Raw genomic sequence first — 15,596 nt, 5'->3', positions numbered from 1 at the left:
GGTTCTGTCACGAAAGCACGCACAGCGTAGGTCCGCTCTCACGTCAGTTAACCAGTAACTTTCTTTTTCTAAGCTAACGAGTTCTAGGCATGATGGCGTGAATGATCAGCACTCGAGCTCTTTTTTTACAAAGGGGTTTTTTTCTCGGCTTTACAGTCATTTAGCGATCAAAAGGGTTTTATTTTTTCAATGTCCAACGTTTCAATGCCTTATTGCATCTTTATCAAGGGTTTTACAAAACGACTTCGGTTATACTTGCATAATTACATAATTACAGAAAAATCACAGGCTTACAGAAAATGCCGTTTTTTTGTCTAGTGGTCTATTATTAACAGTCACAATCGTCACAATATTATATTCTTGCATCAATTAATCTAAAAAAAATAGTCATTAGTCACGAATTACAGTTAGAACAAACACACATTATTTGTCAAAAATACTTCTATGCTACCGGTACTACTGCTGGCTATATCAACGGTCATTTTCTCTTTTCTTAATAAAGTTTGGGAGGTATTCTTGTGGGTCTATCTATTAGGCTGTATTGGGATGGTATTTGTCTGATATTGTGTTAATGTCTGTCTCATGTTTGAATTTTTGAGTGTGTGTAGTATCCCCGCATAAGTTATACTAAGCCTGTCACAATCGCTCCGTTTGTTTACCGCTCTCTCAGTGTTTATGATGTGGCAAACCTCAAGCACGGCAGGTGCTGAGCGTCGTCGATGGCAATCCAGAATCTCTGTGTTCTCTATTGCGAAACGATGTTTATTGTCGGCCGAATGATGCAAGAGAGCTGTTTTCTCTATAAGTCGTCCGAGTTCATAGCTGTTTTTTTTCCTCTGTGTGGACTCATCACTGCGACCAGAGACATATTGATCTATTGTGATATTGCCCAGGTGTTTTCTGTACTCCGCACTTCATATTATTGGCAGTATCACTATTGAAGTGAATGATACGCTTTTATATATATATATATATATATATATATATATATATATATATATATATATATATATATATATATATATATATATATATATATATATATATATCTATATATATATATATATATATATATATATATCCATGCTTGTGTGTGAGAGTTTACCCTTTCATTTCAAGCTTACTGCTCTACTATACCGAGCCTCTTTTCTATCCTATCAATATCACCAAATTACAACTCCCTGAACTGAGGCTACACCTAACGTTCCACTCTGGCCAGGTTTATTCTAAGAGGGACTTATTATGTCAAGAGAAAGGAGTCTTATCGAAACCTCGTTCCTCGTGCCAATATCGCCAATTACAATTCCCTGTAGAGAGTGAATATTTCTGAAATCAGTTTTATTATAAGAAGGACTTTTTTGTCAAGAGGAAGGAGTCTTATCGAACCTCGTTCCTCCTACCAACACCGCGTCACAATCACAATTCCCTGAAGAGGCACTCAATGCTTCACCTCTGGTCAGGTTTATTATAAGTAGGACTTATATTTTTGTCAGGAGGAACGAGTCTTATCGAAACCTCATTCCTCCAGCCAAGACCGCGTCATAATTACAATTCCCTGAAGAGAACTATTTTACGTTACTTAGTACAGTTTTATTATAAGAGGGACTTTTTTGTTAGGATGCAAGTCAGCAAGGGTACTATAGAATTCAGCTTGAAGGAAGGGTATGTAGTGGAGAGCCTGAGAATGAACCCATGTTAAAGTCCTTTGACAACCAAATGGCCTGATTCTACTAAGATTCGAACCCACGACCACTCGCTTATCAAAGCGGACTCTGTAACCTTGCGGCTACGAAGCTCTCAAAGCTTCATAGCTGTTATTATCGTCCATATTATTGTTGTCATTCGTCAGAGCATTTAGTTTCTTCACATCGCTCTTATGATGACCGACTCTCATCTTCAGAGTTGTAGTTGTAAGTCCAACGTAACTAGCATCGCAATCGGCACAGGGAATCCGATAGATTACGTTGCTTCGCAATTTTTTTGGTATGCAATCTTTCGTTTGTGTAAATAAACCGTATACTCGTTCCTCATCGCTAGTCTGATATTTGGGAAATCCTCATTAATGGCCTTCGCTAGTCGATTCGACAGGTTGTTTGCGTGGACCATTGGTTTTTATGTTACATCCTGTTGTTGATTCTAACTTACTTCAATGCTCCTTTGACTGGATCGGTTGATCATACGGTGCCGAAGAGAGACAGGATATTGGTTGATTCGTAAGCTTTTCTCAATAATGTTGCTCAGCGACGATGTTGGTTAATTCGTGCTGAGTTTGCGAACACGGCTAATAAAATTAGTGGCCATATTTATATTCATGTACATTGGATGTCTGGATAGGAAATCCAAGAAACGTCCAAACGAAATGGGTTTGCAGTACCATTCCGTTTTAATAGATTGATCTGGCTGGCGTACCAAAACCATGTCCAAATATGGTATGCGGTTGTCCTCCTCTCTTTCGTGTGTAAATTGTATGTTCGTGTTGTACTTGTTGAAATTTTGCAATGTTTCATCCACCTTGTCTTCCGGTACCGCTAAAATCAGATCATCTACGTACTTTTTGATAACCGGCACGGGAAAGTTAATCTCCGATAAAACATTTTTCAGAAGAACTTCCATGACCAGATCGGCAACAGTGGGAGTTAAAGGGTTGCCCATCGCGGTGCCCGAGACTTGTTGGTAGTAGTGACCACGGTAAGAGAAGTAACTACATCCAATACAAAACATTGTTATCTCGAAAAACAAGTCAAGGTTAATGTATGTATTTAGTTTGATATCTTCCCAACATTCTATGATCGTGAGCGATACCAAGTCATTGTTATTGAGTCCTCCAATACATCGGCTCGAAATGCGGTGTTTTCCACCCGCGGATGGTTGAAGTGTTGACTCTACCCGTTGCGTACCGTCATCTTTTGTGATCTACACCATAACAAAACCATTGATGATCGCTATTGGTGTAGTCATCATCCATCCCATGGTCACTCCTGAGCTGGAGAACGTCACGTCGATGATGGACTTCGCACCATTTCTGCTAAGTATTTTTTTGGACCTAACGAGCCAGATCTAGAATGAGCTTTGACAGAACTCTCAACAAGATCTGACCCTTCTGGTTTGTAAGGCGACTTTTCCACTCAAAAGCTCAAGCGTTGAAGTCGCCCACCAGTATCAACGGCGTTAGGCCCGTCCGCTCCATATTTACGAGGTTGACCAGCGGAGCGTAAAAACTGCGTATCCTTCGTTGAAGCTAGACACAACCTCCCGATTGCTCGTCGTCCATATGGCCGCCATACTGGACTTATCCGCGACCCAGTTACCATTACCAGGGATCCAATACGATTGCTATGTCCGACAACGACTCAGAAATTGATTTGTATAGCAGCTGCTGAGTAACGTAGAAATGGTTTAAGTGTTGAGCAACTCGGGCCTCCCATAAGTGCTTGGGGTCCTGAAACATACCAAGCACTTGAGAGGTTTCTTCCTGTCCTTCGCTTAATGGGCTGCATCACCGTAACGCCTGCACAATTGGCTCCTGTTACGCCCCTAACAGGTCCAGGCCATAAGCTTTCTTTCAAAGCACCTGAAGCTAATGTTTGGTTGCTGGAGTTTTCCCAGTGCATAAACTGACCAGTCAACCTTAAATTTAGTTGTCTCCAGGGCCAGGATTGCATCTGCTGATGCTAGTCGAAAAGCGGCCTCGCAGGCGAATTAACTCAATGGCCACTTCCACCTCAAATTTCCTCTTGAGGGCTTGTGCAACGACGCCCAGGTTTTAAGCTGGAGGGTCACCTCTACGGTGAGTATCCGAACTGGCAACACTTTAAATAGAACCTACTCGGTTACCGTCTCGTAGGTAGCACCTTGCTGAACTCAAGAATCATCTCGTCAGTGCGAGATCGACGGATACGCCGCAAATCCACTAGATTCTTGAGCTGGGTTTCGCTCCCCATTTTCTTCAAGAGTTCAGAGTACTTAAACCCGTCCGTCTTGAGTATGAGGGTATCCCCCTACTTCGTGCCTTCCTGACTGTCCTTGGTCGTTTGGCTACTTCGTCATCTTAGCGGGTCACACTTTCCTGACGCTTTCTACCTATCAAGGTAACTCAAGGGTTCTCCGCGGCCTCCACTTCGGCCGAATTTTCGAGGGATTTTGAACCAATTGGTGTGCTTTCTCACGGAAGTAGCACAACCAACCGTTTCTTTGTGTTCCCGGAGGCCGCTTCCTCCGGGGACTGCCCCGTTCTCTTGGCAACCTACTCCGCGAAGCAGGTCGCTGCATATGAGCGGGCGTCTGACTGCACCTCTTTAGATGCAGTCTCTCTCCTGGCCCTTTTTAATCGGCCGCCTCTACTCGAGCTACGAGTTCCTCGTGCACTTTTATGGTCTCATCAATGGTGTTTCGGAGCAGGAGGAGGATCTGCTTCAGGTCACCGGCAATGTTCCGTCTGTTCGCCAGGAACTCGATTATGGCATCGAGTCGTTCGAACAGCGCAGCCACTCTTGGTCGCGTGTCCATACTCTTTTAGACGGCCTTAACTAGGAAGGCATCGCTGAACGTTATATCCGGTGTAAAAATTTTATATTTACGTGCAAAGGGGTTTGGTACCCCTCTATTGTTGCTCATATTAAATTGAAAGGAGGGACCATTTCCCAGCCGCTATTCCATGATGGAGTAGCCTATGTGGTCCCATGGTGATCGAAGACGCCCCTGACCGGCGTAAGTCAGGAACAACCACTCCTGCCTGGTTCCCACCAGGCAGTAGACCCGGAACGTACTAGACGACCTGCCAGCTTTCACGGAACGGAGGCCCCTGCACCGGGTACCACCTCGTCGTTTCAAGCCGCTATCACACGACTTCACTAGGGAAGCTCAATGCAGGTGCCAGCCCGGAGGCGTGGTACCACAACGAAGTCCGACTCAAGACCGCTTTCAACGCTACTAGTTGCCATAATTGGGACTTTACGAGCATCGGCCCTAATGGGCGAATTGGTGCATTTTGGATTATAGGACCCGTACTACTCGCTCCGTCGGAGATGGTTCTGGGTATCTGTGGCTTTTGCGAGGAGTCGACTGCTCAGTGTTCGACCCTCACCACCTCTAGACGATCTCCCGCTTTTATCCAGGACTGCCGGGCTGTCAATGGTCACACAGATATTGCATTACCTCGGCGATCGCTACGCGCCGCCCTGTGGTGGCATGCAGTTCGTACCAGTGTGTGATTGTCACTGTGTGTGAGTCTTTTGACAGTTGGGTGATAAATTGCTGGGTCTTTTTGTAACGAATCAATGTTGACCGGAGATTGAAGGCTTTTTCGATGCTTTGTGTACAGATAAACCTTCCCGGATTGCCTGCAATCACATCTGTTCAACTAAAGAACCAAAAACGAGACAAAATCTCTTCAATTTAAGTATCGACATCTAGCGGTGGAGAGAATGCATTTTACACTCAAAATATTAATACACTTATTTCATTCATACCTGCTCGTGGTGAAGAGTTATTTCGGTCACTTTTGTCCTCATACAAAACCTAAAGCAAAAAAAAAACCGTGCGACCTCGCGCCGTTCTTTCGTCGGGAGAATTCTTTGTTCTCTCCGGTACTGGTACAGCGAGGGTGCCTTCTCATGATAATCGTACAGTAACACCCGCATACGTGCAAGGTTTTTTGTTCATTTTTTTTTGATGAATTTCATTGCTGCCCGAGTTGCAAACTGAATATTTTGACTAACGACAATCGTTTTTTTTACATAGTACCTAATGTCGCAAGCATTGCAGTATAAAGCGCGATATGCACTACTCGCAATGTTAGGTCTAATAAACGGTGCGAGAGAAATATTATTGCCGTTAGTCGAGAAATTCGGATTCCAACTCCAACAAAAATATTTCAGTAATTAAACTAACTGGTTAAAACGGTTTCAACAGTCGCGGGGTGTACGATCCAAGATAATTTGTTAGGCAATGTTTGAATGGTTGAGAGATTTTTAGTTTAATTTTCTCTAATCATGTTAATTGTGAATGGTTACTAAATTTCTGCTTCAAAATCTCTTGAATGCGGTTTTGCCTTAACTTGATTGTGATAGATTCATGATCACCTCTTTGTTTGGCCATTGAAGCAAATAAAGAATAGATGTTTGTTGCATGTTCAAACTATTGGAGCGAGCTGTTTCAACGATGCACTGTAAAATCAATGTAGGATGGAAAGGCGAAAAACAAATTGCGAAAGCGTGGGCTAGGATTTGCAACAGAGTTTTGTTCGAAGTTGCATATCTGTTCTGTGCTGCAATGTTTTCAGTTCATCCTTTGTACAGTCCGTTCGATTTCGTAAGCCCGCGGCATCTGTAATCAGTCCGACAAAAGATTTTACTTCAAACTCACCTGACCATATCGCCCCTAAAAACTGTCCATATTACCTCAAACAGGATACCTTTCTAGTAACGCATTAAACCCAAAAAAGTTATACTGTCAAAAATAAAACACCTGCTTATTCCACCCCAGAGGGGTAAAAAAAAACCCAAACTACCCTACGTATCGAACTATGACAAACTCGTAGCGAGAAGGGGAAGCTCTACGACGCGACGAACAGTTAGTGCGCAATTGGTAGAGAACCACTACGAACGATAGTGACCTGAGGCTTATCGATTTCGCTGCAGCCAGAAGCATGACTATTTATATCACTTATTTTGCACGCCAGAAAATTTAAAGCACACCCAGATGCCCCAAAATGGAGAGTCCTGCTTTTTGATCGACCATGTTCCGATTGATGGTCAGTACTTGCCAGTTGTTACAGGAGTAAGGTCGGGAGAAGGACGGATTACTATCTCGTGGTATGCAAGATCCAAGTATGCCTGGTTATCCAACGTATTTGAATACAGGACAAGAAGGAAGATACTGTTGGACATCTGGCAGCTATCAATTGAAGAAGTGGTTGCATCACAGCGTGTGCACAGCCACGTCCAATTAATGGTTAATGGTGAATGCAAGCGACGGATGAAAAAAATGTTACTCCAGAAACGACGCGAGGATTTTTTACAAGAAGATCAACGAAACCAAGGACCGAAACGTGTCAGTTACTGGCATGTGCGATGACGACGTTCCCCCCTGTCATCTGATTACCGATAATTCTGAGCTGAGGTGACCAGGCATTGAAAACAACATTTTAGTAGGTTGGTTGTTCATTGATGAGTAAAACAATGGCGTCGTAAATATATCAGAATGAATATAGAGAATGATGGATAAGCTGTGGATCCACCGTACATGTGCGAGGTAAAAAAGCAGTGAATGAGCTAAGAAACTGCAACGTTACTGAGAAAGACGGCGTTTTCGCTGAAATCTTAATAGCCGAGAGCAAATAGTTATATCGTACCATCTATCGGATCATGCTGAGAGTGTGGTTAGGAGAAGATATGTCATCGTAATGCTTGGAAGCAGATCTAGGGATTTCTCCGTGAATTTTTGGATTTGTTCCACTTTTACGGATGTACAGTATACGGATAATTCGATGGCAATCCGTAGAAATTCGAAGAATCTGCAAAACTTAACGAAATAGCTCTGGCATATCTGGTTAGAATGGTCCGTATGCCTGATTTACAAAAAGACATCCACTGGAGTAATTGTCGAGGTCTAACTTTTGACGCTGAATAACGTCTTGCTTTACAGTAGGGTGACATTCTAAAAAATAGAGAATTTATTGAAATGACAGAATGAAAGATTTCAAACGCTTATTACTTTGTTACCACTGAACGCATTTTAGTCATTGAAATCTCGTTGTATAGTAAACAAATTGCTCTAGTTTATGAAATCATTTTAACTAACATTTTTTCATGGTAAAGTGGTCAATATACATAACAAACTTGATTATAATCCAACCAATCGCGTACCCGCAATGTTGCAATCCTAGTACTTCCCCAGCACAGCCGACACTATAGCATACAAACAATTTGACTTTGTAAACGATTCATAGTTGCTGTTATCGCTTTGTTCGCTCGAGTGCACGACATGCCCACCGGAAGTATAACTGTCATTAGTCACACATAAAAGTTAGTATGCAAGAATGTATTCTTCATTCATTATCCGATCATTGTAGTAAAAGGATGCTTTACTGGAAACCGAATCGACCAGTAGCAAGCAGACTTGCCAGTGCCACAGCGCAGCAGGCGATGATTTCGTGTTTGTATGGTTTTTGCTGCACCACACGCATCGACCGGCGGAGCAGCAGAAAGCGGGTGGTGGCAAATATTAGTCGCTTGTAAAAGCGCACCTCATCGAATTGAATTTCTCATTCCTTCTGGAGCAGCAGAATACGGGTTCATATTGGTTGAACTGTCATTTTTTGATGTCCCGCGATAAAGTGTTGACCATGTGGTTAATTTATTAAAATACAGAAGTAGTTCTGCATTTGTAGTATCATTTCTCAAATATGCATTTGTCAACGCCAAACGTGCGCTATTCAACGTCAGTCACACGGACGTGCCTTGCATACAACCTTCTGCTTTTTTCAATAGGCTTTTTCAGGAAACCCAATGTGGTTTTCGACGGGGACTCTGCACTACTTGTATTTTGGTCGATTCATCTGTCAATTTCAACATTTTTTTTCACTCAACATTTATTTGACACGGCACAATACAAATTAATGTTTTACGGAGCCATTTAAGTCTAATGCCTTATGGTCTAAAATATCTTATAAGCTAAAGGCAAATTTTTTATCCTCGCTGCCGACTACGAACTGAAACTAAATCTATTACTAAAACTAACATATTTTTTTATCCGAGATTCGTTTCGCTGTTAAATGGGCACCTTGATGCTCTTCAAATAGCTTCAAACAAGTATTCCTCGGGCCCTGAGGGTATCCAAAAGTAGAGATCTGGCGCCGCGTAATTCAGCACACACCCAAACCACGTGTTTAATGTCTTGATACTATTTCAATATTATCTACCTGAAGTAACAAACCACCTTGCGACAAATTCTCGATGAATTTCGCAAATTCGACTTGCAGATTCACATAGATTTCAGGGCAGCGTACGATTCAGTTTAGACAAATAAGTCATAGCGGATTATGCTCGAACACGGCTCTCTTACAAAACTGATTTGACTGGTACGTGCCACCCTAGACAATTCCGCATCAAACGTCAGGGTAGCTGGCGAGATTTTGTGACGTCAGATGGTTTGAAGCAAGGAGATTTTCAATATTTTTATAATATTGTTATAATCAAACAATAGGCAATTTTTGATTGATTCGAGAAATATGAACAAAAAATATTCATTATTGTTTACCGATACGAGTAAAGGTCGTTGCGATTACCTTCCGATTAAGGTACGAATGCTAAAGCCTAAACATATAGCAAAATCATTAATAAAAAGTTATTGTAATGCTTTTCAATGAATTTTCAATTTGAATACACTAGAAACGCGTTTTGTGTGTTTTGTTCCCGTTTTAACATAGAATACGTCTTACATTTACAGGGGTCTAACTTCAATACAGGGATCCAATTTCGAAAACCGAAAACATCGAGAGCGTCTCGAAAATTATCCAATTTCAAACGTTTTAAACTCAGTCAGTTTCCAACCGATTTCCGTCATTTCTGCAGCAATCGATTGGAAAATCATCTAAGCACCCTTCCAAATGTAGAAAATTGTAATCTGATTGTTCGAACTATTGTACTATTGAAAATTGTTGAACCTTGTCGAAACGTAAATATCGACCTTTGATTGGTCGCATGCTGCCTTTCCCTGAAAAGGACGACAGAATGGAGTACCTAGTTAGCCAGGAATGCACTTGCTGGGCTATATAAGAGACTGCTTCTCCTCAAGCAAGCTCAATTTACTAGCAGCGGGCAGCAGCGGCGGACAGTAGCAGCGATGGCAATGGGCAAAGGCGGCATGAAGCAGCAGCGAGCAACAGCGGTGGTGGTAGTGGTTAGCTGCAATTCCTACCTTTTTCAGTTCGGCTCCCCTTCGATCTGAACTGGACCCCACCAGCGGTAATTCAATTCAGATATCGTTGGGTAAATACAGCCAGAAACTGAATGAGACTCGCACCACCAGGTGGTTTGCGAAGCCACCATCATCCAGCGTGTATGTATATATAGGGTGTGTGTACATATATAACGTGTGTGAATATCTATAGCGTGTGTCGCTAGCGTGCATGGCCAGCTATATAGCGTGTGTGGCTTGCTATATAGCGTGTATGGCTTGCTATATAGCGTGCGTGACTTGCTATATAGCGCGCGTGGCTAGCTATATAGCGTGTGCATGTCTTTAGCGTGTCTGTGATTTCTTTAGCGTGTCTGTGCATGTCTGTAGCGTGTGTGGTTTGCTATATAGTGTGCATAGCTAGCTGTATAGCGTGCGTGGCTTGCGTGTTCATGTCTATAGCGTGCGTGACTTGCCATGTAGCGTGTGTGGCTTGCTATAGAGCGTGCATGGCTTGCGTGTACACAGTACAGTGTATCACAGTAAATCATTCAGAATTGAATAAAAAAATTGTCATATTGAAAAAAGAAATTCAGTTGTTAATAAATGGCATTGATATACATTATTAACCTCTTTTGACTTCAGCTAAGCCTCAAAGTTTACTGAGTGTATTTTAACATTTATTTGAAAAACGTTTGAGTCAGTGAACCTGAATCACATAATTTTCCGCTCAAGTCAGCAAATCAGTCAGTTGCAGCAATCAGTTGTAAATTGTCTACGCTACCGCAAACTGCAGAAAATTGTTCGTATTAAATCTAGTTAACTGGGTATTAGGGTTTGCAATATTCCCGGATATTGATTTCCCGGGAAACGGGAATGAAAACTCTCATTTCCCAGGAATTCCCAGAAACCGGGAATAAAAGAAAATCTTAGCACAAAGGGATTTATAATACAGTTTATTCATAAAAGGTAACAAATAAATAATCATTTAAAATTTCATTACCAATTCGCATAGAAAACGAATTGGAAAAAAAACAAAGCATATTCAAGTTCAGAACTTTTCGACCAACTTTTGTTGCAAATATTTGCAGAAGAAGAGTTTTCAGGATTTTCATATCGTCAAACAATCGCTTTAGATCCGCTGACGCTTCCACGTTAGACCAAGATAATGTAACTTCTTCTGTAAAACTTTGCATAAACCCAAACAGAAGAAGTTACATTATCTTGGTCTAACGTAGAAGCGTCAGCGGATCTAAAGCGATTGTTTGATGATATAAAAATCCTGAAAACTTCCCCCCAAACCCATAAACCCAAATCAGCACTGGTGTTTGAATCCTGGAATACTTCCAAATCACTGATTTACGCTCTTGCTACCTTTTTTAAAAGCTGAAGTGTCCAATTCTTTCACTTTGTTGAAGAGAAAACTTAGTGTTAGGCAGGCAGGCAGCTGGGGTAAATATTCGCTATATTTGGTACGGCATTTTTTGGGCAAAATATTTCTTCGGGATAATATTTTCAATACTATTACACTGTTACAAACATTTGCTCAAAACTCTGTTTGCCTAAACAGTAGCAAAGCCTCTTCGCACATTCAAACTTTTTTGAAGTTGCTCTCACCCTTGATTTGAGAGTAGGATTCCATTTGAAAATTTGGATTGATTAACTGGAACGTTATTTCACCATTTCCTGGTTTTCTATGGATTTCAAAATTGTTTATCAATTTACAGGTATATTTTATTATCAATTTAAAAACTCGCTCATTAACTAGCAAAGAACAACATTAGAAAGCACTTTTGCATAGAAAACTGCATTAAACTTTGCAAAATTTTTCAAGCGACTCGAGAATCCTGGGATCCCGGAAATCAAGAATTCTGTTCCCGGGAAAAGTTATTTTCCGGGATTGCAAACCCTACCGGGAATGCACTGTTGGCCCTCTTCTTAAACCTCTTCGTAGTCACTGCCTAAATTAAGCTATCTCAGTGCAACTTGATACAAAAGACAGCCTCAAAACAATTCAATTTCATTCTTGTTCTGGATACGGCAGCAAGTGAAACTACATAGCTGCACATAGCTTCTGCTGTTGTTCAATGCCGTTACCGGTGGCGTCTGTAGAGGTAAACGTCATCTGGAGCAGAGAGACCATTGCGAGAAATACATTATGGGTATTCATGTCGAGCTCGTAAACAAATACCCAGCCGTAAAAATACCCACCTCCATTGACGAGTAATGGAAGATACACGGTTTACGGCTGGGTATTCGTATACGAGCTCGATGTGAAGACTCCTATTGACTTAAGACAGGCTGTCGTATTCTACGCTAACTCTGCGGTCGTGTCTTATGAATAACCTCTTCAACTTTTCATGTAATCGTTAAGCATATATTTACTTTTGTATTATTATTTTTAATCGGATCCATTGTTTAAATGTAGTTTTTACGCATTTTTTATTCAAGTTGCGCGGTTTTTACACATTTTTTAACGCGGTACAATCAACCGATTTAAAAAAGACTCTCGTATGTATTATTAGCGTGGTCAAGCCAAACAAATAGTTTTATTATTGATTATATCTGTCACTTTTGTAATTTTCGTATTTTTTTGTCGTTTTTTTTTTAGTTTTGCTGTATTTTTTCTGTATGTTCTCAAAATATTTCTATTTGTTGATTTTCGTTATTTCTATTATGATTGTATTACTCATCTGTTTGTATCACTTCTTTCATTGTGTTTTTTTGGTATTTTCCTATTCTTATTCTGTTCAAATGTTAATGAGGGGTTTACACTAGATTCTGCTTAAACTTCGTAAAGAAGTCTTAAATTTATTCACACAAAAATCTATCAAAAGCTACTTTGAGTTGTTGCAGTAACAAATTGAATTCGCTTATAAAATGTTATTTGTAAACAGTTACTTCGAAAAAATATTTCGTCGATTAATTTGTTTAAACATCTTTTTCCTTTTTTCCAGATTCAGTTCACGAAAAGATAGTGTCGAACACCGATTTGCAATCGAAAAACAAGTATACATTTCAATAGGACCGATGCAATAGCGGAACCCGAGCGTGCCCAAGTGGAGCACGGAAAACCCCTACCGAACGACAGCGGCCGCTTGATTGACACGGAATGCTGTGGTACCGGTGATTATCACATTTGACACCTGCGGGAAATATAGAGTTTCCAGCCATCAAACCAGTCAGCAAGTATTTGTTTAAAAATAAAGCCCACCCCTCCTCGCGATAGGTGGGGTTAAAGCGGTGACGTGAAAACTACCCGCGCGGGAAATTCGTCGAAACGTGAAATCGATGCACGTCAGCCGCTTAATTAGCACCTCTCGAAGTTCACTAGAAAGCACATCCGCCCGCAGTCGTTCCGTATCCGCTCCGGTCATAAACATAAAAAGTAAATATTATTATCATGAGTGTTGCTGCAAGTGTTCACCGCCTGTTAAAATAATATTGGTAATACTCGTTAATTCATTGTAGCAATTCTCATCAGTGTGGTTGTCGTCGTCGTCCTTATTGTCGTTGTACTTGCAGAAAGGCAGTGCAGTGCAGCCTATTTCACTCTGTTTCTCTCTTCGTGTGCGTGTGTGTCAGTGTATTGATATATTCGTCTGTGTCTGTTCGTGCCCATGTGATCAACGAGCGGGCAAAGAAAATATCACCCCTCATCGAGAGGCTCCGGCAAATATCTCCGGATGCGGTGAAGCGGGGATACTGTTGGAGGGAAAAAATAAACTTTTACTCGACCTGCGATATAATGAACGGCTGTTTGTACTGAGCTGATTAATCCGGTGGAAAAATATAATCAAGCAAATATTAAATAATTTCATCCGCACGTTTCTGCCGGTCACAGTGTTTGTGTTAAACCAGTGTATTATAACCACTCGCTCAATCAAAATAAAATATGTGGAGAAGATTTTCGACTGTGTATTGATGTCTCTGTAAACTTTGTCAGTGAGTTTATGACGCTGTCTGCCATCAAGTAAAACAGGATGGAGTTCCGGAAATGTTTCGTGGTGTCGCTGCTGCTGCCGCTACTACTACTTCTTGGTGGCGGGACGCGGCCGGTAAACAGCGAGGCTTTTAAATCAGGTATGATTATAGACGAATTTCATCATTTATTGTCAACTAATTATAACTTTCTCCGGTGGCCTTTCCGTTTTTTTTTAATAAATTATCTCTTTATGCATAGATGAGAAAAGTTATCAGAATTTAAATTGCATGAAAAATCCGCTTACTTGAGGATTTTTCCCATAAAAACATTTACCACTTTTTCCGATTTTCCCATTGAATTAGTTAACCCGGATTTTTTCCCTTCACTTTATCCTCAACAATGGCGACGTGCGAAAACCTCTCCGTTTACTTTGTCCTAATTAAACAGCCATCGAGTTGCAAATTGTTCACCAAACTGGAAACGAATGATCTCGCCCTCCTCCCGACAAACTCTACCCTACCCTCCCTGACCAAACCCGTAATTGATTCAATCGCTTGAGAAACTCGCTTTCCAATCGTGCCCGCGCCGGCAGCAGCATGGTGGCCGCGCTTGCCGGTGACCGCTCAATCATCCGGCACAAAATGAAACGAAATCTAAATTCACCGTCATCCAACAGGAAGACGTAATCCCTAAGAAGAACAGTTTTCCAATCAAATTAACATATTCCAATTGGCATTTTGGACAAACTTTTTTCGCGCATCGTCGTCCTTCGTGCTTTCGGCTTCTTTCTTCCTTCTTTCGCTCGGGTTTTTTTTTCTGCTTCAACCAGCCGGCGGGCACCGAAAAGGACCGACTTTCGAGCCAAAGGATGACTTTGTCGATGGGGCGAACATGGGGGGTGGTTTAAATATTCATTTTAATAAAATTGATCGATTTTGTTTGCCTTCTGACCGAATTGTAACCATCCAGCAAACAATTTCAGCCCAATCGAAAGCCGTCCTGCGCAAAGTGTGGGCACTTCGACAAGGGAAAACCAATGAACCTCCCGCTGAGGCCGTGGAGGGATTTTTTGTTCAAGCAATGGAATGAACGAGAGTGGGAATGGTCACAGCAAAAAAATGTTTACTATGATCAGGATTGCGGTAGGACTAATCGGGTTGAGAGTTAAGCCGACGCCGAAATGATGACTGAAAAAAGGTCTATGAGCAAGGCTTTGTCCTGCTGATCAAGACAATTATTATTCTATTCGGGATTTCGATTTTTTAGTAACCTCTTCTAGGTTGCTGATATTTTCTAAAACCACATCCAGAATCTCCGATGCTCTGATATCCATGAACCGTTGTGAACAGTTGCACAATTCCAAAGGATCAGAATTTAGAAAATTATGAAAATTACCAGTCATTTTCAAAACCGCAGAAATAATTGTTGTGCAAAGTCTTTGCATTTCTCGTGCGAAGCATCTAACTCGGTTTCTCAATTTGATAAAACATAACCGTTTGAAAAATTGCTGCCTTCGAATAAAGAGCTTATTGCAGTACAAGTGTGGCTCCCATGCTTACACTGGCAATCTGCCGCATTCAACCATCATCATCATCATCATCATGATCATAATCGCTTGTACCGTGAAGCAAATATGGGAAAAACTTTCCCCCCGAAGTACAGTTTCCAGCAACTGGCGTTTCGGCTTTGATGGAAATTTTCCCCGGGTCTCTATGCCTCCTATATGGTTTTGTCAGACTGTGAGGGACGACGATCTGGCTTGTTGGAGTTCGAA

The 15,596-nt window shown here is 41.4% G+C and overlaps 1 protein-coding gene across 2 annotated transcripts in view; it reads left to right on the top strand.

Moving 5' to 3' along the window:
• The window catches only part of LOC129731141 (synaptogenesis protein syg-2), an 827,904-nt gene that overhangs the window by 58,322 nt on the left and 753,986 nt on the right, over nucleotides 1-15,596 (top strand). For both annotated transcript variants that reach the window (XM_055690922.1, XM_055690921.1), the window contains exon 2: nucleotides 12,855-13,980. In XM_055690922.1, coding sequence (XP_055546897.1) covers nucleotides 13,881-13,980 — 100 coding nt within the window. In that variant the 5' untranslated portion in view covers nucleotides 12,855-13,880. The remainder of the gene's footprint in view (nucleotides 1-12,854; nucleotides 13,981-15,596) is intronic.

Source organism: Wyeomyia smithii, chromosome 3 (assembly GCF_029784165.1).
Source record: "Wyeomyia smithii strain HCP4-BCI-WySm-NY-G18 chromosome 3, ASM2978416v1, whole genome shotgun sequence".
Taxonomy (NCBI): Eukaryota; Metazoa; Arthropoda; class Insecta; order Diptera; family Culicidae; genus Wyeomyia; species Wyeomyia smithii.
Note: the sequence above shows the minus strand (reverse complement) of the source record. Positions and strands in the feature narration are given on the sequence as shown.